Genomic DNA, 24,565 nt, shown 5'->3' on the forward strand with positions numbered 1-24,565 from the left:
CAAGCCTTTTTTCCTAGTCTGTCTTAGTCTGGAGGCTCCACTGAAATGTATTCGGCATCATAGCAACACACAAGCCTCTGCTTCCTCCTTTCCTTTCTTTGTCTACTCTTTTGTCAGCTTTCATTTTCCACTGATTTTTTTTTTTTTTCTTTTTGTAGGGATGAAAACAACATTCTTCCTGGGATAACTGAGTTGCATTTAAACCATCAGCGTTCGAAACCAGCAAAGCATCTTAGGGAGACTCTAAAACTGTTGATTACATAGTTGTCCTGTCCCTGAATGAGTTTCCCCCCTTATTTAAATGGCACAGCTCCAACTTTTCAAGGTCAAACTCAAATTTTATTACTTTAATTTTCAAGGTGTGCTATTGCGGACATAATGTGTGTTCTCCACCACCTTTCCCCAACTCTAAAGTAAGAGGGAGCATCACTTTAATATTTAAAACAAAAAACTAACTAATGAAGATAAAGGAGAAAAGCTCCTGCCTTGCTGGATTCCTATTTAGGAAAACAGACTGTGTAGACAATACAGGATTCCTCAATAATGAGAAGAATCATTTGTTTTTCCTCCAATCTTTTTTCTTTTTTTTCCCACTACTTTTGCTCTAGCATTCTTTCTTTCAAGTTGTAATGCTTGCGTATAATATCCTTTAGGATAAGAAACCAGGCTAACAAGTGTGGCTAAATTCTGTTTAAAAATGAGGCTTTATAAAGCCACGAGTAGGAGCCACAGATTTTCTATCCACAAAGCACAGTGGCAGTAGAAAGAATGGAAACCTTTTTCCTACTACCGTATTTTAATGAAAATAATGCATACTTTCTACATTTGTTTGCCAACTGCACCCTTCTTCCTCCAAGAGGTATTTTTGTAAGGCTGATGTGAAAAAATTAGCACAGTGCCCTTACAAAAATACCTTGCAGTGGGAGGGTTCGGTTGGCAAACAAACGTAGAAGGTGTGTATTATTTTTGTAAAAATATGGTACGTGGGTATCTTTGGTCAAGTTACGTAACCTCTTTGAATCTCAGTTTTCTCATGTGTAAAATGCCTCATTAAAGTCAAATAACACAACGTATATAAAGACTCAGAGTTCTTGTGGGAACTAAATAGATCATATATAATATCACACAGCACACTGACTGGCATGAAGTGCCCTTTTTCTCCTCCCCTTTGGAAACCGTGGTGGTTTAGTGGTTAAGTGTTACAGCTGCTAACCAAAAGGTTGGCAGTTCAAATCCACCAGGCTCCTTGGAAACCCTGTGGGGCAGTTCTACCCTGTCCTATAGGGTTGCTATGAGTCAGAATCGACTCGACCACAACGGGTTTGGTTTTTGGTTTCCTTTTCAAGAAGTTTTTCTTGCTTATTTCCTTGTTTTGGCTGCATACCATATAGTCTTTAAAGGAGGAAAAATTACACATAGTTGAAATATTATTATTCATATAATATTCTTAATCCATGGACTTTTAGAAGGCTTTAGAATTTGAAGAAAATGATATTTAGATACTCAAAACATATTGTTGAGCTGAATGCCTTAATATAAGTCATTGTCTAAGGTGTGTTTCTTGCAGACAGCAAAAGGATGGATCATGCTTTTTATCCATTCTGCCACTCTCCGCCTTTTGCATGGGGCACTGAGACCATTAACATTTAAGGTTGTTACTGAAAACGAATTATCTACCTCACTCATTTTGCTATTTGCTTTTTGAATGTTTTGTATCTTCTTTGTTTTTTTAGTCTAGTTTTTCAGTTTTTGTTTGTATTTGGATGCTTTCTTGTGATGAGCCTTTTTGATTTCCTCCTCCTTCTGAATGTTTCTTCTTGGTGATTTCTTAGTGGTTACCACATGTTACATTACACAACTTACAATGACAACAGTATTTAACATATGAACAACAATTAACACACAGCCTTAACATAATAAATCTATTCCTGATATGTTCCTCTCTCCCACCCCTTTTCTGTTGGTGTGTCTCCATTGACACCAATATGCAACCTATATGCTCTACCCTTCCTGTTAAAAAAGTAATGGCAATTTGGTTGCACAGTCAATTATCCTAATAGCTTTCAATAAGCTGTACACCTGTAAAAAGCCAAATTTGCAACAGTTTTTTGATAGATATATTTACAATAACAACCAAAAAAAAAAAAAAAAAGCATCAACTGAGGCTGATTATATACAACCAAAAAGCTCATGGGATTTAGTTCCTTGGTTTGAAGGTTTAGGGTCATGGTTTCATGGATGTCCCAGTTAAGTGGCCTAATAACATGTTTAGTGCTTCTGTTCTACCTCCTACTTTATTGTGTAGTGCCTGGGGTCTCAAAAGCTTGCAAGCGGCACCCAAGGCATGACAATTGGTCTCTATTTACCTGAAGCAACAGAGGAAGAAGGAGAGTGTCTTAGCTATCTAGTGCTGCTATAACAGAAATACCACAAGTGGATGGCTCTAACAAACAGAAGTTTATTCTCTCTCAGCTTAGGAGGCTCAAAGTCCAAATTCACAGTGCCAGCTCCAGGGGAAAGCTTTCTCTCTGTGGGTTCTGGAGTAAGGTCCTTGTCATCAATCTTCCCCTGGTTGAGGAACTTCTCAGCACAGGGACCCCAAGTCCAAAGGATACATTACGCTCCTAGTGCTTCTTTCCTGGTGGTATGAAGTCCCTATGTCTCTCTGCTTGCTTCTCTCTTTTAGATTTCAAAAGAGATGGGCTTAAGACACAATCTAATCTTGCAGATTGAGTGTTGCTTACTAACATATAAAAAAAAAGAAAACTAATTCTAACTCATTAACATCATAGAGATAGGATTTACAACACATAGGTAAATCACATCAGTTGACAAGATGGTGGACAATCACACAACACTGGGAATCATGGGCTAGCCAAAATGATACACATTTGGAGGGACACAATTTAATCTATAACAGAAAGTCAGAAATAAGAGGAAGATATGGACTGTGTGGCTAACTGCCTACATGAACAACTGCCTCCTTTGCCATGTGACCAGAAGAACTGGTAATGGTGCCCGGCTACCATTACTGAACATTTTGATCAAAGATTCCATAGAAGACTCTTGATCAAAAGGGGGAAAATACAGAACAGAATTTCAAATTCTTGTCCACTATATATACCCTGGAGCCATGGAAGTTGGATGAACCCCTGAAACTACTGCTCTGAGATACTCTATAAACCTTAAACAAAAATATACCCTGAAGGCTTCTTATTACCAAACCATAGTCTAGCTTAACTAGTAAAAATGCGTGCCTTGAGCATTATGCTCTTTTAAGAACTATCTGTAAGGGATCAACGTGACAACAGTAACTCAAAAGAGTACACGGAAACCTTAGGGCCCAGTGAGTTTATATTAATGGAAGAGGAACAACTCGGAAAAGGTGGGTGAGAACTCGAAGAACGTAATCAATGTCACTGAATTGTACATATACAAATGATTGAATTGGTGTATGTTTTGCTGTGTAAATTCTCAACAACAAAAACAAAATTAAAAAAAAGTAACGGCAACTCATTAAGGAGAAACTGTAAAATACAGAAAAGCAGAAAAAAAGCCCTAATTCTCAAAATCAAAAGATATGCTTTTTGTTTTTCTATATAGTTTTTAAAGAAAATTTTGATTCTTCATGTACAGTTTTATATTATCTATTTTTTTTATTTTATATAGCATTCATTTTCTCATATTATTATCAAATTGTTCATAAACCTACATTTTAAAGTTTGCATAATAACAACCAATTGGATGTAATTTATTTAGCCTTTTTTTTTTTCAGTTGGACATTGTCTTAGTTATCTAGTTCTGCTATAACAGAAATATCACAAGTGGATGCCTTAACAAACAGAAATTTATCTCTCACAGCTTAGGAGGCTAGAAGTGGGAATTCAGAGTGCCAGCTCTAGGAAAAGGCTTTCTCTTTTGTTGGCTCTGTGGAAAGGTCCTTATCTCCTTTCAACATCTGTGGCCTTGGCATCCCTTGGATATCTCCATTTATCTTTGGCATCAATATTCCCCTGGGTCTAGGAGGTTCTCAGTGCAAGGACCCTGGGTCCAAAGGACACACTTCACTCCCAGCTCTTCTTTCTTCATGGTAGTGAGGTCCCTTTCTACTCTATTTGCTTCTCTCTCCTTTTATCTTTTGTAAGATAAAAGGTGTGACTCAAGCAATGGTGTGACTTGACTAAGGGTATGACTTGAGTCACACTCTCTCTTAAGGCTATGACTCAAGATACACCCTACATTGATCCTGCCTCATTAACATACATAGGTTAGGATCACAAAATGGAGGACAATCCCACAATACTGGGAACCATGGCCTAGCCAAGTTGATACATATGTTGGGGGGACACAATTTAATTTATGACATTCCATCCTTTGGCCATTCCACATGTAAAACACATTCACCCCATCAAATCACCCCAAAAGTCTTAAATAAACTCGGACTCTAAAATCTCATCTTCTGAATCATCTAAATCAAATATGGCTGAGACTTTAGGCATATTCCATCCTGGGGCAAAATTTTTCATCCGTGAACCTGTGAAACTAGACTTACAAGTTATCTATTTCCAAAGTACAATGAGGAAACAAGCACAAGGTAGATATTTCCATACAAATTGGAGAAACTGGAGAGAAAGAAGAGATAATGGGCACCATGCAAGTCCAAACCCCAGCAGAACAATTTACATTAGCTCTCAAGACATGAAAATAATCCCTTCTTCTCTGAGACCATCTAGACAATGGCCCTGCCTTCCAGGCTCTGGGAGTTGGTCATGCTCTCTGATTCTGGGTGGAGGCCCCTCGGCCCTGGGCTTCAGCTCTGCCTCCCAGGTCCACTAGGATGGCAACTAGGCACCCTCGGCTTTGGAGAGCCCCATTCTCCTAGTCCATCTGAGTGGCAGCCCCATCCCCTTGGCCCCAGCAGGCCCTGTTCTTCTGAACGGCAGCCCCATGCTCTGGAACAGAATTGGAGAGGACTGGACTCTTTGAAATTTAGGAGGCCTCATCCTTTGTGATCCAGGAGACCATGGCCAACTCTTTAAAACCCCAGAGGCCATGGCCCCACCCTTTGAGACCAAGGCAGCTCTGTTTCCCATGCTCCTTCCAACAGTTCTGCTGATGTCTGAACTGCTCCAGGGATGGTTCTTTTCTTTTCTTGGAGGACAAGAGATGTAGCTCCTTTGGCCTGTTTCCTGCCTGTAGAATTCCAACAGGCAGACATTTGTCTCTCCTTTTGTTCTTTCTCTGTCCCCTTCAGTCTAAACTGATGGATTTTCTTTTGCGGTAGTTGGTTAGAGCTGTCTGTCACAGGCTTAATCTCTTTAACAAAAGTTTGAGTAGCCATGTTCTTGGTGAAAATTCTAGGACACGTGTCCTAAGTTGGTATAACAGGATTTTTCAAATCTGTTTTCATCTTGCATAGTTCATTTTTAAGCCTCTTTCCTCTCACATTTTACTATAACCAGCAAGGAGAAACCACATGACCTCTTTAAGATCTTGCTTAGAAATCTTTTCAGCCAAATATTCATCACTTACAAATTCAACCTTCCACTAAACATCTGAATATAATTCTGACAAGTTCTTTGCCACTGGATAAAAAGCATCACCTTCTTCCACTGCCTAATAATATGTTCATTTTCTTTTAAAGCCTCACTGGGAGAAAATTTAACATTAACATTTCTGGCAACATTCTGTTGCTGGTGCCATGTGTATTCTCTAAGATGATAGAGACTTTCTCTATAGCTCTCCTCACTTCCTTCTGAGCCCTCACCAGAATTTCCTTTGAGGTCCATAATTCTACCAAGAGTGTTTTTAAGGCAATCTAGGCTTTTACTAATAGCACCTTAAAACTCTTCCAGCCTCTACCCACTACCCAATTTCAAAACCACTTCATATTTTAGGTATGTGTTATGGCATCACCCCACTCCTGCGGTACCAAATTCCATCTTAGTTATCTAGTGCTGATATAACTGAAATACCACAAGTGGATGGCTTTAACAAACAGAAATTTTGTTATCTCACAGTTTAGGAGGCTCAAAGTTTGAATTCAGCGTGCCAACTCTAGGGGAAGGCTTTCTCTCTCTGTCAGCTCTGGGGGACGGTCCTTGTCTCCTTTCAACATTTATGGATCCAGCATTCTGTGGAGATCTCTATGTTTCTTGGCATCAACCTTCCCCGGGGTCTAGGAGGGTCTCAGTTCAGGGATCCTGGGTTGTCTTTCTTGGTGGTAGTGAGATCCCTCTCTACTCTGGTCGCTTCTCTCTCCTTTTATTTCTTGTAAGATAAAAGGCATGACTCAAGCAAGGGTATGACTTAAGTAAGGGTGTGGCTTAAGCAAGGGTGTGACTTGAATACAGGTGTGACTTGAGTCACACTGTCTCGTAAGGCCATGACTCAAGATACACCCCACACTAATCCTGCTTCATTAACATATAGATATGAGAATCATATGTAAGATAAGTACATCAAATCACAAAATGGAGGGCAACCACACAATACTGGAAATCATGGCCTAGCCAAGTTAACACATATTTTTGGGGGACACAATTCAATTCGTGACAGATATTAATTTTGTTTCTAATTTTTTTCCCATTATAATTAACACTCTTCCTGTATTTGTTGTTGTTAGGTGCCGTTGAGTCAATTCTGACTTACAGCAGCCCTATGTGCAACGGAACACTGCTCGGTCCTTCGCCATCTTCACAATCATTGTTATGCTTGATCCCATTGTTGCACCCACTGTATCAATCCATCTCTTTGAGGATCTTCCTCTTTTTCACTGACCCTCCAATTTACCAAGCATGATGTTCTTCTCCAGGGACTGATCCCTCCTGATAACTTGCACAAAGTATATGAGAAGTAGTCTCACCATCCTCGCTTCTAAGGAGCATTCTGGTTGTATTTCTTCCAAGACAGATTTGTTCATTCTTCTGGAAATCTATGCTATATTCAATATTCTTCATCAACATCATAATTCAAAGGCATCAATTCTTTGGTCTTCCTTATTCACTGTCCAGCTTGAGGCAATTGAAAACACCATACCTTGGGTCAGGCATACCTTAGTCTTCAAGGTGACATCTTTGCTTTTTAACACTTGGATTTGCCCAGTGCAATGCATTGTTTGATTTCTTGTCTGCAAGTCCCCACAGTACAATAAGCTAACAGATGTGTGGGGGCTTTCTGTATTTAGTACTCCTTTTTTTTTATTTAGAATAGAATCCTTGAAGTGGAATTGTGGTATTAAAGGGCATACACATTTTTTAGGGCTTTTGCTAAGTTGGAAAACAGCAATCTTGGAATCATGATCTTACCACAGAGGACACCTAGTAAATCCTCCCTGGCATCTGAGTGTCCTGTTTCCTCCAGATGAATGCCTCAGCCTTCCGTTTCACTACGGATTACGAATCTCGCCTGCGGTCTGCTCACTTTACTGATGCTGACTGCAATGAGCATCCAGACAGCCTGATAATACTTTCTGAAACCTTGATTTGTAATATCTATTAGATATCTAATTTCTAATAAGAGAGACTTGTATCACTTCTACTACAATAAGTATTATTGACATTTTACATAAGAGGACATCTCAGCAGAGAGTTGAGGTAGATATGTCCTTCCGCCGCCCCCCTTCTCTTCCAGGACTTACACTGCTCACTGGCCTGAAGGCTGTCTGTGAGCTCCCCACACATGGAATTTACTAAGAAGCCTACCTAACACAAGGTTCACTGGTTAGAAAGGAATGATGTGGCAGGCTCATTCATGTGGAAACCGGAAAGCACAATTATCTAATTCTCTGTGTGACTAACACCTTCCCTGAAGGCAGTATCAGATGACCTTCAGAAGGAACCTCAGTTGTGCTGAGAGCCAAGACCGAAACATCAAAATACAAATACTGCTTCTGTGAGAGCTTTCATCCGCCCTGCCAAAGACAGGAAATTACTACCGTCTGCGACGGGCTGCACCAAAGTATCTTCTCAGGCTTCTCTCTCTGAGCAATTTCCCATCAGACAGTCCTTCCCCAGGTTATGACAATATCCCCTCTCCTGCACTGTGCTGGCAGGACACTGATGGTTTTTATATCACAGGCACCACATTCTAGGGCCACAGGCAGGTGAGGTCTCCACAGAACTCAGAGCAGCATAAGCCAAAGGCAGTCAGACAGAAAAGGCAATGGATTAAGTTCTGCAAAGTACAACCTAAGAACCTACTGAATTACTATGAGGCATGCCCAGGTAACCTACCTCCCAAATATAATATAATCCAATGTGTCCTGTAGGTATGATTGAAATCCAGTATCAGGGAGTTTGAGGGAAATACCAAATTGGTAAAACCCCCAATTTGAATGTAAATGGGAACCTTCTTCAGTTTTCTTTGCTGACCTTGATTTTCCTTTCTTAGGCTGAATTCTCAGGCCTTTTAGCTGGGAGTGAAAGAATGACCTGGTTTTGGCTGAACTCTCTCGGGTTGAAGCTCCTACTACTAAGACAGAAGTGAGAGAGCAGCAACTGACGAGGTTTCACATCAAGTCAGAAAGTCTGGGAAGTGCACACAGAGATTCAAGCATAAGATATTCAAGAGGCATCAACTAAAAAATAAGACATGGTCAACAACTCACTGTTTCTAAAACACACCAAGCACACTCAAGGGGCTTTTGTACATGCTGTTCCCTCTGCCTGGAGATGAAACCAGAGAGGTAAGGGGAGGGGATCACACGTGGTTTTATAGGTCACTACAGTGAAGCCAGGGAGCCCTGGTGGCATAGTGGTTAAGTGCTCGGCTGCTAATCAAAAGGTTGGCAGTTTGAATCCACCGGCCACTCCTTGGAAATGGGGCAGTTCTATTTTGTCCTATAGGGTCACTATGAGTCGGAATTGAGTCGACGGCAGTGGTGGTTTTTTATTTGGATTGAAACCTATGAGAGCTGGAACATAACAGGATTGGCTTATTTTTCTGGGTCTTGCAAGTTTTCCACCTTTGACAGTGTGCAGTCTTACCAGTTTTCTATCACTTGTTTTAATGGAAAAGATTTGAGTTTTCCTTCTCTGACAGGTTTCCACGTTACATAGGTTCTGGCTTTCACAAGTTTTACTGAATAAGGAGTCTGGCTTCTACTCTGGAAGAGGAAAGCTTAGAGGATTTTCAGCAGAAAAATACCGTGATCTTCCTTATATTTTATTTTTCCTCCACTTACATAAGAAAAGTTTATATAGATAGAAATTTTAGATAGACAGAGCAAAAAAAAAACACCAAACCTGTTCCCATCAAGTCAATTCTGACTCATAGTGACCCTATGAGGAAAGAGCAGAACTGCTACACAAAGTTTCCAAGGGGTGGCTGGTGGATTCAAACTGCTGACCTTTCGGTTAGCAGCTGAGCTCTTAACCACTGCACCACCAAGGCTCCTTAGATAAATAGAAAAGGCAAAAAATCAGTACAATGAACGTCTGTATATCCTTTACCTAGATTCTCCAACTGTTTACATCTCACTACATTTGCTTCATTTTTCTTTGTTTTTTTCTCTAAATATATCCTTTTATTTTGCTGAGCCATTTGAAAACAAATTGTAAATATCAGACACTACCATTAAATCCTTCAGCATGCATTATCTGAGAATAAAAAAAAAAGAAGTACATTTAAATACATAACATCTAAGAAAACTGATTTTCATTCAACAATATAATTTATTTTATAATCCACATTCAAATGTACCCAACTCTCCCATAAATGTATATGGCAAATTCTATTATTTGAAGATGGCCACCACAATTTCTCTCCCTTCTAGAACCTTGTCAGTCTCCTACAAAGAGGTCGAATCTAATTCTGCTCCTTTTGAATGTGGGCAGTCTTTTTTTTTTTTTATTCTGGTTTAAGTGAAAATTTACAAATCAAGTCAGTCTCTGATACAAACACTTACATACACTTTGTTATGTACTCCTAGCTGCTCTCCCCCTAATGAGACAGCACATTCCTCCTCTCCTCTGTGTATTCTTCATGTCCATCCCACCAGCTCCTGTTCCCCTCTGCTTTCTCATCTCGCCTCCTGACAGGAGCTGCCCACACAGTCTCATGAGTCTACTTGAGCCAAAAAGCTCACTCCTCACAAGTATCGTTTTCTGTCTTATAGTCCAGTCCAATACCTGTCTGAAGAGTTGGCTTTGGGAACAGTTCTAGTCTTAGGCTAACAGAGGGTCTGGGGACCATGACCTCCAGGATCCCTCTAGTCTCAGTCAGACCATTTAAGTCTGGGCTTTTATGAGAATTTGAGGTCTGCATCCCATTGCTCTTCTGCTCCATCAGGAACTCTCTGCTGTGTTCCCTGTCAGGGCAGTCATAGGTGGTAGCCGGGCACCATCTAGTTCTTCTGGTCTCAGCCTGATGTAGTCTCTGGTTTATGTGGCCCTTTCTGTCTCTTGGGCTCATAATTACCCTGTGTCTTTGGTGTTCTTCATTTTCCTTTGCTCCAGGTGGGCTGAAACCAATTGATCCATTCTAGATGGCCACTTGCTAGCATTTAAGACCCCAGACACCACTCACCAAAGTGGGATGCAGAATGTTTTCTTAATACATTTTGTTATGCCAATTGACCTAGATGTGTGGGTAGGCTTTTGTGAGAGCGGAAGTAATGCTGTGACTTCTGAACCCGAGGCAATTCTATTTCTGCCTGGCTTGTTGGAGCACTATCGATGGAACCCCAGAACCATCTGATTGCCTTAAAGTCATCCCGTGAGGCAACCCAAATAAACCCATGGGGAGGGATCTCATGGAAAAACCGAGACTACATGCGCAGCTTCCTGCTGCTCCAGCCATCTCTTCTCCTGGTTTAAGTCACCCACTAATTGTAATCTCATGAGAGACCCTGAGCCACAATCACTGCCCTTCCCAAATTCTGACCTGTAGAAATCACGAGAGATAATAAAATGGTTATTGTTGTTTTAGGCCCATATGTTTTGTTATCCAGCAGTAATAAATAGAAAGGTCACTTTTACAGATGCTTAGTTTTTTGAAAATTCAGGATCCAATTAAGCTTTAAGGTTTATAAATTGTATTAGGTTATTATATCTTTTAGTTTCTTTTAATCTAGAATAATTTCTCTCATAAAACAAACAAAATTTGTTTTTTTTGGAAAGTTCAGAATAGTTGTTTTATAAAATACATCAATGGTGGAATTTGTCTGATTGCTTCTTCATGATTAACCAAAAAAAACAAAAACAAAAACAAACCCATTGCCGTCAAGTCATTTCCAACTCATAGCAACCCTACAGGACAGAGTAGAACTGCCCCACAGAGTTTCCAAGGAGCACCTGGTGGATTTAAACTGTCAACCTTTTTTGTGAGCAACTGTAGCTCTTAACCACTACACCGCTAGGGTTTCCTCTTCATGATTAGATTCATGTTAAAATTTTATTGTCAAGAATACAAGAAGGTATTTTAAAATTTCTTTATTAAAAAAAAATCTTATTGAGTCACATCAGGAGGTTTGCTCCCCCCCCCGCCGACCTTTTTCATTCAATTGTATTAATTTGACTAGGTAACACATTGCATGGTTAAAAATCAAAGCTATATAAAGAGGTTTACCCAGTAAAGTGTGCCTCCCATCCTCCTATCCCTCTCTTCCTCTTGTTCATCCAGTCCCTTTAGGTAACCATTTTTATTATATTCTGTCACACATCTTTCATGGATGGTTATTCAGGTCATTCCCATTATTTGCAAATGTATAATTCTGTAATTAATAACTTTTTTGCAAAATTGACTTGTGTTTGTGGTAATTGTTCAAGGTAGAGTCCTAAAAGTAGGATTGCTGCACCAAAGCATAAATGCACAAGTAGACTTGTTAGATATTGCTGAATTACTCTGATTAGGAGCTGCCCCTGGGTAGCGCAAAAGGTTAAGTATTTTTAAGTGCTCAACTACTAGCTGAAAGGAGGGTGACAGCTTGAACTCACCAGAGGCACACTGGAAGATAGTCCTAGCACTCTGCTTCAGAAAAGTCACCAAAACAAACAAACAAAAATCCCAAACCTGCTGCCATCTGGTTGATCCTGACTCATAGTGAAAGGTCAGGCAGTCTTGGAAAACCTGTGGAGCAATTCTACTCTGCACACATGGCCTCACCTTGAGTTGGAATGGACTAGATGGCAACTAACAAAAACAATAGCTAACAACAACAACACCAACAACCACCACCAACAAACAACAACAATCATTCTGCATACCTACCAGGGTGTACGTTTTCCCACAGCCTGGCCAACAGAGTATTTTGTCAATCTTTTGAATTTTTGCCAATCTTAGAGATGAGAAATGGTATCTCAATATAGTTCCACTTGGAATTTTTTTTATTATAAGTGAAATTCAGCACCTTTTCATAAATTGAATGACTTTCAAAAGGATCTCTCTGGGTGCCACACTGACAGAAAATGAAGGCCCAGTAACGCAAACCCTCTGGAGTCAAGTGAAGTCAGCGGTTAGGTTTTCCAAGGCAACCAGGTTTTCCTTAAAATTCAAAGGCTTTTTTTTTTTTAGTACACATGTAGGCATCTGAAGCTAATGTGCCATGATTTACTGAGTACTACTATGTGACAAAAACTTTGCCAGGTATTGTGGATATAAAACAGAATAAGGCATAATGCTTTCTGTCATGGAACTCACAAACTATTGGAAAAGAAATATAGTTGATTACAGTACTGTGAGCAGGTTATATTAGGGTTATGTCCAGGTGCTATGAGAACACAGAGGAGAAACATCAAAAATCAAACTCGAGGGTCAGGGGAAGTCTTCTCTAAAAAGAGGATGTACGGGCTCAGATTTGGAGGAAGGTATTTCAACTTGAGGAGGTGACACTTAAAAGCACAAATCGAGATAGTCATGTGATGTTCAGAGAACTACAAGTCCTTCTATATGGGTGGAGCTAAAGAAGCCCACAGGAGATTATTCAAAGACGAGACCAGAGAAGTGGGCAGGAGACAGATTTGACTTTTTTTTTTCCAAATAAAGAGATTTTGTGTTTATTCTGAAGGCTATGGGAAACTATCAAAGGATTAAATAAGAAATAACATAAGATGCATTTCTTTAACTTAGTATCTATTTTCTAAAATTTCTTAATAACATCCATTCCAATGGCATGAGAGTTTATCATATTCCTATAGCCTTAACTATGGAAACCAAAAAGACTTTGTCACACTTTCTTGTGATATTCTTAACCTCACAAAAAACAAAACACACCATAGTTAGTTGAGAAGGGCATTAAAGAGAGGAAAACAAGGCTGATATGAGGGTAGCAAATGAATGCAACAAAATGCTTTGATTTTACAAGTTTAAAGGTCCCATCAATTTATACCCCCACATATCTGTCAGTTTGTCGTACTATGGGGACTTGAGTTTGCTGTGATGCTGGAAGCTATGCCACTGGTATTCAGATACCAGCAGGGTCACCCATGAAGGACAGGTTTCAGCTGAGCTTCCAGACTAAGACAGACTAGGAAGAAGGACCGGGCAGTCTACTTCTGAAAAGAATGAGCCAGTGAAAACTTTATAAACAGCAGCAGAACATTGTCTGATATAGTGCCGGAAGATGAGCCCCAGTTTGGAAGCCACTCAAAAGATGACTGGAGAAGAGCTGCCTCCTCAAAGTAGAGTCAACCTTAAGGACTGGGATGGAGTAAAGCTTTCGGGACCTTCATTTGCTGATGTGGCATGACTCGAAATGAGAAGAAACAGCTGCAAACATCCACTAATAATTGGAACCTGGAATATACAAAGTATGAATTTAGGAAAATTAGAAATTATCAAAAATAAAATGGAATACATAAACATTGACATCCTAGGTATTAGTGAGCTGAAATGGACTTTACTGGCCATTCTGAATCAGACAATCATATAGTCTACTATGCTGGGGATGACAACTTGAAGACGAATGGTGTTGCATTCATCGTCAAAAAGAACATTTCAAGATCTATCCTGAAGTACAACACTTTCAGTCATAGGATAATATCCATATGCCTAGAAGGAAGACCAGTTATTCAAATTTATACACCAACCATGAAGGCCAAAGATGAAGAAACTGAAGATTTTTATCAGCTTCTGCAGTCTGAAATTAATAGAACATACAATCAAGATGCATTGATAATTACTGGTGATTGGAATGTGAAAGTTGAAAGCAAAGACGGATCGGTAGTTGGAAAATATGGCCTTGATGATAGAAACAATGCTGGAGATCAAATGATAGAATTTTGCAAGACCAATGACTTCTTCATTGCACATACCTTTTTTCACCAACATAAACAGCGACTACACACATGAACCTCGCCAGATGAAACACACAGGAATCAAACTGACTACATCTGTGGAAAGAGATGATAGAAAAGCTCAATATCATCAGTCAGAAAAAGGCCAGGGGCTGACTGTGGAACAGACCATCAATTGTTCATATGCAAGTTCAAGCTGAAACTGAAGAAAATCAGAGCAAGTCCACGAGAGCCAAAATATGACCTTGAGTATACCCCACCTGAATTTAGAGACCATCTCAAAACAGATTCGACCCATTGAACACTAGTGACCGAAGACCAGACGAGTTGTGGAATGACGTCAAGGACATCATCCATGAAGAAAGCAAGAGGTCACTGAAAAGACAGCAAAGAAAGAAAAGACCAAGATGGATGTCAGAGGAGACTCTAAAACTTGCTCTTGAGCGTTGAGCAGCTAAAGCAAAAGGAAGAATTGATGAAGTAAAAGAACTGAACAGAAGATTTCAAAGGGCCTCTCAAGAAGACAAAGTAAAGTATTATAATGACATGTCCAAAGAGCTGGAGATGGAAAACCAAAAGGGAAGAACATGCTCAGCGTTTCTCAAGCTGAAAGAACTGAAGAAAAAATTCAGGCCTCAAGTTGCAATAGTGAAGGATTCTATGGGGAAAATATTAAATGACGCAGGAAGCATCAAAGGAAGATGGAAGGAATACACAGAATCATTATACCAAAAAGAATTAGTTGACATTCAACCATTTCAAGAGGAAGCATATGGTCAAGATCTGATGGTACTGAAGGAAGAAGTCAAGCTGCACGGAAGGCATTGGTGAAAAACAAGGCTCCAGAAATTGACAAAATATCAATTGAGATGTTTCAACAAACGGATGAAGCACTGGAAGTGCTCACTCGTCTGTGCCAAAAAATTTGGAAGGCAGATCCCTGGCCAACTGACTGGAAGAGATCCATATTTATGCCTATTCCCAAGAAACGTGATCTAATCAAATGTGAAAATTATCGAACAATATCATTAATATCACATGCAAGCAAAATTTTGCTGAAGATCATTCAAAAGCGGCTGCAGCAGTATATTTACAGGGAACTGCTAGAAATTCAGGCCGGATTCAGAAGAGGACGTGGAACCAAGGATATCATTGCTGATGTCAGGTGGATCATGGCTGAAAGCAGAGAATACCAGAAAGATGTTTACCTGTGCTTTATTGACTATGCAAAGGCATTCGACTGCCTGGATCATAACAAATTACGGATAACACTGCAAAGAATGGCAATTCCAGAACAATTGTGCTCATGAGGAACCTTTACATAGATCAAGAGGCAGTTGTTCAGACAGAACAAGGGGAGACTGAGTGGTTTAAGGTCAGGAAAGGTGTGTGTCAGGGTTGTATCCCTTCACCATACCTATTCAATCTATACGTTGAGCAAATAATCTGAAAAGCTCAACTATATGAAGAAGAACGGGGCATCAGGATTGGAGGAAGACTCATTAACAACCTGTATTATGCAGATGACACAACCTTACTTGCTGAAAGTGAAGAGGATTTGAAACACCTACTGGTGAAGATCAAAGACTACAGCCTTCAGTTTGGATTGCAACTCAACATAAAGAAAACAAAAAATCCTCACAACTAGACTTATAAGCCATATCATGATACATGGAGAAAAGACTGAATTTGTCAAAGATTTCATTTTACTTGTATCCACAGTCAACAACCATAGAAGCAGCAGTCAAGAAATCAAAAGACGCATTGCATTGGGCAAATCTACTACAAAGGACCTCTTTAAAGTGTTAAAAAGCAAAGCTGTCACCTTGAAGACTAAAGTGCATTTGACCCAAGTTGTGCTATTTTCAATCGCATCATATGCATGTGAAAGGTGGACAATGAATACGGAAGACCAAAGAACTGATGCCTTTGAATTGTGGTGTTGTTGAAGAATATTGAATATACCAGGAACTGCCAAAGAAACAAACAAATCTGTCTTGGAAGAGGTACAATCAGAATGCTCCTTAGAAGCAAGGATGGCGAGGCTCCATCTTACGTATTTTGGACATGCTATCAGCAGGGATCAGTCCCTGGAGAAGGACATTATGCTCGGTAAAGTAGAGGGTCAGCAAAAAAGAGGAAGACCCTCACTGAGATGGGCTGACATAGTGGCTGCAACAATGGGCTCAAGCATAACAACGATTGTAAGGATGGCACAGGACTGGGCAGTGTTTCATTCTGTGGTACATAGGGTCACTATGAGTTGGAACCAACTCAACGGTACCTAACAACAACAATGGCATCAATTTATAAGTGACATCAACAATTGTTTTAAGATAAAAATTGCATTATTCATAGCTTCAAAAGTACCTTAGACATTTTCCCTTAGCTATAACTGTTTATTACAGCTATTCTCAGGAATACTTATTATTTTATTTTTTTCCAACATGGAGGGGCATTGCTTTTTCCTAGATAATAGTCTGAAATTTTAAGCCATTCACACATTTTCCTGTTACCAGGTAACTATGTCATATTAAGAGGTAATGTGCCTCACATTAAGGCCAATTTAACCAGGAGTGAGGGAGTGATGTGTTGTAGTGGTAGAAGCACTGAACTAAGAGTCAGGAAGGCTGGAATTTATTGTCAGAATATTACATGAGTGACTTTGGACAAACTAGACCATGTCCTTGGGATTCCAGTTCCTCCCCTGTACAATCAGGAGATTGGAGAGTTGACCTTCCAGCTAATTGTCAGTTTTCTGTGTTATGCGAGTTCCTTATCATTTGTGAAAACTCACCAAAGATTCGGGCCACTGGTAACTTTTCTGAATTCCAAATTTCATTTACTTCTAAGCAGAGCATCTGCTAGAATGCAGTTTTGTTAAAACTAGGCTTGTTATTATTCACATCTGGATATGCCATAAACTAAGTCATGCCCGTGAAACTTAACTATAAATGAATTTAGTCATCTATTTAATAAACATCTAGTGACCTCTTATTATATTAAAAACATTGATCTAGACACAGTGGGAAGCACAAAGATAAAACACACATAATTTCTTCAAGAAGAATGCCCCTAATATAGGAGACAAGATGGGTACACAAATAACCACATGGTGAGGTAGGTGTAAGGTGACACAGGAGAAGGAGAAATCAGTAGGGACAAAGAGAAACTCAGGACTTGAAAAGCATCCACTGTGTTCAAGTTAAAGCAATAAGTAGAGATCAGCTTTGTCTTTATAAACCCCAGGGCTGCCTGGGCCCAGAACACCCTCCAGGTCCTGTGAGCCATGGTTGTTCAGCTTTCCAAAGCCCCGCACACCCATTAGGTGAGGTAACTTGAATGAGTCTGAGCCCTTAAAACCAGAGGTACGCAAAACAAACAAAAAAACATATATAATAGGAAGGTAATCACATGTGTGAAGAACAGAACACAACAATCCAGGCCCCTCTGGTTCATGAAACAAGTATCACTCATGTTTTGTCTGGGAAATATCTTATTAAGACTTATCAGATTTCCCTTCCTTTCAGATTCATTGTTCTCTTGTACCAGATCATTAGAGAAGTCAGTTCTCTTCCTTAAAGGAAAAACAAAAAACAACCAAACCCACTGCTTTAAGTTGATTCGATTCCAGCTCAGTACATGTTAAATAACAATTAGGTATACGGCATCATGTTTAGGCACTGAGATGGTTTTGGAGACCAAAAATACATTCTCTACTGCAAGGACCAAGGAGTCCTGGTGACACAGTAGTTAAGTGCACAGCTGCTACCTGAAATGTTGGCATTTCAAAGCCACCAACCACTCTGCAGGAGAAAGATGTGGCAGTCTGCTCCTGTAAAAATTATAGCTTTGGAAACCCTATGGGACAGTTCTACTCTGTCCCTATAGGGTTGTGATGAGTCAGAACTGACCTGATGGCAATAGGTATGTACCACAGGAGCAAATGGCCTAATGGGAAATGGGAAACCACAGTGATGGATAATAAGTGCTTTGGAAAGAGTCTTCAGAGGAGGCTACTGGAACACAGAGAAGGGGCCTCCAAAGCGAGGTTAAGAATGCTTCCTGAGAACTTGACTCTTTAGCTAAATTTTAAAGAATAAAGAGAGTTACCTCTATTTTAAACTCCGGGCAGGCTACAGTTCTCTGGTCACTCATAAAAAAAGTTTACTCCCACTGCGTTTTTAAATCTCACTACAGATTTGGGCTCGTTTTCAGTTCTGATACCTTGATCCTAAGTCCGTGATTTCTACATAGCAGTTTTTGGCAATCCTCGGTAAAGTATATCTCCATTTTCTTCCTCTGCAATATTTCTCAGATTCACCTGATCATAAGAATCACCTAAAGCTCATGATAAATATCAGATCCCCAAACACTCTCTGAAGACTCTGATGCAGTAAGTCTGCATTTTTTTAATCAAGTGTTCCAGATAATACTCATTACGGGGCATGTTCAGGAATTACCTTTCTACTGGCTACAGTTGTTGCTTTATCATTATCATCATCATCATGCATTTATTTATATATTTACTTTTGCACAAAGGGTTTTTTCTATCAGAATGTTCTCTAGGACTGGTAAGAAATAAAAAAAAGAAGCATAAAACTTTACATTAGGAAAATGAGTTTCCTTTCAGATGAATTTCATAGATAAGCACACAGACGACACATACACACACACAGATGATAGGTTTTAAAAATACCAACGTAGATGAATTTCTATTTAGGCAGGCTTCCTTTTCTGTGTGAGTTTTTTTTGTAAAGCTCCCATGGGTATCCCCTCCCCCTCTTTAAGATACTCTTTCTATTCAAGTCTATGTTTATGTTTCTTCTTTGATAAGAGAAAAACTTAGATTTCTTTTTTGAAGATTTGGGTAGGAAGGTATGGAGGTATGGTGGATGGATGCTATATCAAATGGAGAAACATGGAAAATGTTTAAAAAAGTGTGGGCATAAAGGGATTGAACAGGAACTCCTGTTAGCTGCTGCTTCTGTGTGGGGTCTAGGGATTTGTTGAAGGAGGTATGATAATGCTGTGCAGTGAGGGATTTGCTCTCCTTGACTTTCAAGCAAGTGTGGTGGGAGCATGCATCTCATGGCAGCCCACAGGTCTTTTTGCATTAATAAGTACAGTAAGCCCTGGCTATATCATCAAGCATGTTGGAGGGAGGCAAAGCCTTTAACAGCAATCAATTGTTAATGACTCAATACTTAGAGTCTGTTTATTGAACAAGAGCATAAGCAAAGACATAGGACATTTTGTGATTAGCAGCAGACACTGAGGCAAGAAGCTGATGTCTTTGTTCAGAACATCTGGCAAGATAATTTGACTCCCTCAAGAGGAACAGCCCTGTCTAAATCAGAATTATTTGCTTAATCACACTAGTTAAATGTTCGCAGCTCTCCCTTACATACAGGAACTGAAAACGCATGATAAAATAAACTGTATACTATGACTGGTTCCTTCTGTATAGTTATATGTGCCATAAATTATATAGGATTCTATGTACTGAAGGCAGGTTCAGTCATTGTCAGTAAATGTTTTTGTCATCTTAATGAGTTTCTGTTCTTAGTCCCTTTCTACATATTATTTTATGTAGGTACCTAAGTAGGAACTGACTTGTAGGCAATGTTTTTTCTTCTTTTTAAGGTGAGTAGAATCTTCCTCACTATGTTTAAAAATGTATCTGAGGGCCTTCTGTGGACTTTAGACTTGACTAAAAATATATGCATCTGGGTGTATTGCATGTTTGTGTAGAAGTTTTGTCCTTGTGTGGTGTGTGTGTGTGTGTGTGTGTGTAGCTACCAGTGACTCAGGTACTTCTTGTGGCTCTCTCCTACAGGATAGCACAGGGCAACTCTCATCACCTTCCTGAATCAATCATAGTTCAGGGTCTGTTTCTCAGCATTGCAGGCTTTGAAACCTGACTCAGCATACTCAGAGATAGCTCATTTCTCAGGGGTATGTACCACAAGGAGCAAATGGCCTAATGGGAAATGGGAAACTACAGTGACAGATAATAATTGCTTTGGAAAGAGTCTGCAGAGGAGGCTACCAGAACACAGAGAAGGGGTACATACCTTTGTTAGAGTTAAACTAACAAAACCCATGAAACCAATAAATTAAAACAGATTGCCAATCTATTAGTTTTAATGAGGAATGGTAAATTACAGAGGAATTGAAAAGGTTGGCAGTTCAATTCCAACAGCTGCTTCTTGGAAACCCTACGGGACAGTTCTACTCTGTCCTTTAGGGTTGCTACGGGTCCGGATCAAATCAACGGCAATGGGTTTGTTTGTTTGTTTTGGTTTTGTACAATGAGAGGGTCCTCTTCTGGTGGTCAAGTTACACAAGCAGTATTCATTAATCAAAGGAAAATTTGTATTTCAAATTGCTGTCTTCAGTTAGTACAAGTTTTTATGATCAACCTATACCTATACCAAAAACGAACTCAAACCCATTGTGTCGATTCCGACTCATAGCAACCGTACAGGACAGAGTAGAACTGCCCCATAGAGTTTCCAAGAGCACCTGGTGAACCTGAACTACTGACCTTTTGGTTAGCAGCCATAAAACTTAACTGCTATGCCATCAGGGTTTCCACTTTTCCTACAGTGGGATCTACATAGGGAGGTGGAAACCTTGGTGGCGTAGTGGTTAAGAGCTATGGCTGCTAACTAAAAGGTTGGCAGTTCGAATCCACCAGTCGCACCTTGGAAAACCTATGGGGCAGTTCTACTCTGTCCTATAGGGTCGCTATGCGTCGGAATCGATGCGATTGCAATGGGTATATAAAGAGGTAAACCGTAATGGGAAAGTTGTCAGTTGAGTTTAGAATCTGTAAAAGAATTAGAAGAACTGAATGCTTAATGATCCCAAGCTCAGATACCTTGATGGGCCCATCTCCCACTGAATCTGAACTTACAAAGTCTGTTGATCAAAACTTCTGCATCCACCACACATCAAAGGTTCCAAGGACTGTTACACTGGAAATAGTCATTCTGATCTAGTCAAGTCTTTCTCTCCTGTAGACAGTGTCAACATTTGCCTTTGTAAGTCTTTATAAGTATTGAATTCATTTGATAGAACTTTCTTTAGCAATGAAAATATACTGAACTGGGTAAGAGTAGAATATTCCAGATCAGGGAGTTATTCCATCCAAAGAGTCTTTAATTATCCTGTTATAGTCTATATTCCAGTTTAACTCTGAGTGGCTCCTAATTACGGCTGCCCCTCACCCCAATACTGGTAAAAGTTATTGTAACATCATGGAGTTACACAGACATATGGAAAGAAAATTTTAAAACCTTATTAAAGTCCTGTTTACATTTTCCTTTTCAACTCAAATGTGTTTGAAGTGCCATAGATATGCCTCCAATACATTCCAGTACACGTCTATCTTTTTGTAGGAAACTACAACCTCAGTGAGTATTCACAGAAAATGGCACTTTTAATTGAGGCCTATGGTATTACTTAAGCTTACAATAGTTATCTTTCAAATCCACTATAATTAAAATTCATATCTTTCCTACAGCTAATATATCCTTTGGTTCCCAGGTTTTCTCTTTCTTATTCTGACCTAAAAAAAGAGTGGCACCTGCGAAATCACTAGCATGTCCCTGGAACTTCTCAATTTTAATAAAGCTTTATCTAAACATTTAATTTTGCAATAGAGAATACATAGGGAACATGCTACTACTCCTCACTCTGTTACGCTGGGCAGCATCACTACCTCATGGTAACACTCTACCCCACTGACCCTAGACTGGGGCTTCTCAACCACATACTCCCAGGTAGCAGCGACTGCTTCCAAAAACTAGAGACGACATGCCAGAGGAAGTTCATTTTGGACTCCTTAGGCAAGGTATCTGAGAAGGTTTATCATTTATTTTGAATCCCAGTGTTTATCTGGAAGTAACTGTCTTCTGAAGGTGGCCTGAATCAGGAAAAGGAGGTTTTGAGGGGAAGTTTTTAATTCCTTTATTCCCTGTGAATCTCCAGATCAAGACAAAAAAAAAAAAAAAAAGCCAAATATTATTGTTAAAGGCTTGAAAAGTAGAGAGACTTGCTAAACATTTGAAGTTTCCTCAGTTAGTTTAGTCCAAGTTGGTGTTCAAGATCAACCCAAGCTTTATTACAAGTTTTTTTTTTTAAATTAAGAAAGTAATTTGGTTTTAATTAGTGAAAAACATATTAATTCCTATTACAAAATGGGTGAAATTATTAATAGAAATCCATTGTAGGTGGATGGTCTAATCTTGAATTTCTTCCATGTTAAATGAAACTCATTTAATCTAGAAAGTTCTGAAATAACAAAGTTATTGTAAGTACCAAAGCAACTACTGATTAAAAGGATCAAATGTATGGTTATCTGTTCACAGTCCTATTGCTCTGTGATGAAAGGAAATATGAAACATCAGAATTTGATAGATGAATGATTAAAGGATCTTAAAGTTATTGGTGAAAACGTTAGCATTTCAACTGAGTTCTTCAGTTCATAAACAGGATTAGGTTTAATTCTTTTGTCTGTCTATTGCTGGCTGAAATGAGAAGAAAGAGAAACAGAAAGCCTTATGAGGTGGCTCAAAGGATATTTCCATCTGTAGCTATGTTAGCAGATTCAGATTATTTCTGATGTATAAATCAGACATTTATATTTCTGAGGTTCGATGGTTGAGAAACTTCCAAAAGGTCAAATGCCACACTATCCAAAACTATCCAGTCTTTGGATATACATGCATATTTTGCCCAAAGATGAGTTACCCTTACTTATATCTCATTTTCTAGGAGTTAAAAAATAGATATGGTTGGTGAATACAAGGAGGATGATGAAAAATACTTGCAATTTTATTTGCAAGGCCAATAAAATTAAGATCAAGAGAGGAGTCTTTCAAAATTTATTCTATTTATCCATTATTCAGCTTTTACACTGATAGAATCTTTTTCCACGTTTAAAGATAATTACATATTTTCATCTCGAATATTGCTAATGCCAAGGGCAAAACCCATATATCTCATGATAAATAAACTTGGCTTTATCTTTTACATTACAGATTTTCCAAAAGGAAATAAAATCACTTCTTTTCCCTATACCAAAACACAAAACCAAATCCGTTGCCGTCGAGTCAATTCTGACTCACAGCAACCCTATAGGACAGAGTAGAACTGCCCCATAGAGTTTCCAAGGAACGCCTGGTGGATTTGAACTGCTGACTTTTTTGGTTAGCAGCTGTAGCACTTAACCACTATGCCACCAGGGCTCCCTTTCCCTATACAGTTTACTTCAATCAGTTCTTCTTTCTCCATACAACTTCATAATTCTTGCCTCAAGCAAAAAATGTGTAAATGGGTCTTTGTAAGCCAACCACAGGCACACGAGCATTAAGAAGTAAAGGACGAAGAACAGTAGCCTATTATACAGGGCTGCTCTGCCTCAGCCTGGGACACAGCAAGATAAGACCTAACATGAATAAAGATGTAACTTATTTGCTTATTTTACTCCTGCCCCACTTGCATATACTTTAAATAGGAAGAAAAGGAATATTAGAGATAATGGTCACCTACATGAGAATATTGGGAATAGGAGAGCTTTATAGGTGAAAAATCTCATTCCCCGAAGAAGTAAGAATCTCTGAATTCTGATCACTTTCCAATGTAGAGGAGGATCTGCTGGAGTGTTTTCCTGACTCTGCATCAAGTTCCGCATGTTAATGGTGCTTGTAGAATCAGTTTGCCCCCATTTCTAGATGTTTCCATTTGGTTTTCACTGCTGTTTTAGAGCCAGAACACCATACTGATTTGACTGATAACTTCCTGATCATTGGTTTGTCACGGTAATTTTCATCCATCCGGTTATTTTTCATTATTTATTTGGAGAAGAGTTCAAAGTACTTACTGGGTTGAGGACCACAGTGAAGAAAAGTTCACCTCCTTGGATACTCTTATCCAGCTCTTTAGGACCTCCTGGATATTCTTTGTAGAAAATCGTGTGAGTGAAAAGCCCACACGTTTGTCTTGGGAGAACCTGAAGAGAAAATGAGTAAGTAAGGAAAAAGTTCCCTTCAACCAATTAATTTGTTGAATTGGAATTCTCTATTTCTTATGGAAGATGATGCATAAGCTGGTGTCATTATTCAGTTCTAAATAAGGCTCAGAAGATCCTTCACACTCTGAGAAAGCAAGGATGACATCAGTACAGATGGAATGCTGGAGAAAGTTGAAGAAATATTTTAAAAATAAGATAGGCTTGGGGTTATTTTAGTCACTGATCTATTTTAAATCACAAAGTCAGTACTTCTAATATGAAGCCTAGTAGATTCAAGCATCTTAAGCAA

General features: G+C 39.3%; 1 protein-coding gene across 4 annotated transcripts in view; it reads right to left on the minus strand.

Moving 5' to 3' along the window:
* The window catches only part of LOC100675289 (N-deacetylase and N-sulfotransferase 3), a 229,973-nt gene that overhangs the window by 76,513 nt on the left and 128,895 nt on the right, over positions 1-24,565 (minus strand). For all 4 annotated transcript variants that reach the window (XM_064285411.1, XM_064285410.1, XM_064285409.1 and 1 more), the window contains one exon: positions 24,127-24,255. In XM_064285411.1, coding sequence (XP_064141481.1) covers positions 24,127-24,255 — 129 coding nt within the window. The remainder of the gene's footprint in view (positions 1-24,126; positions 24,256-24,565) is intronic.

This window comes from Loxodonta africana, chromosome 5 (genome assembly GCF_030014295.1).
Source record: "Loxodonta africana isolate mLoxAfr1 chromosome 5, mLoxAfr1.hap2, whole genome shotgun sequence".
In the NCBI taxonomy this organism is placed as follows: domain Eukaryota; kingdom Metazoa; phylum Chordata; class Mammalia; order Proboscidea; family Elephantidae; genus Loxodonta; species Loxodonta africana.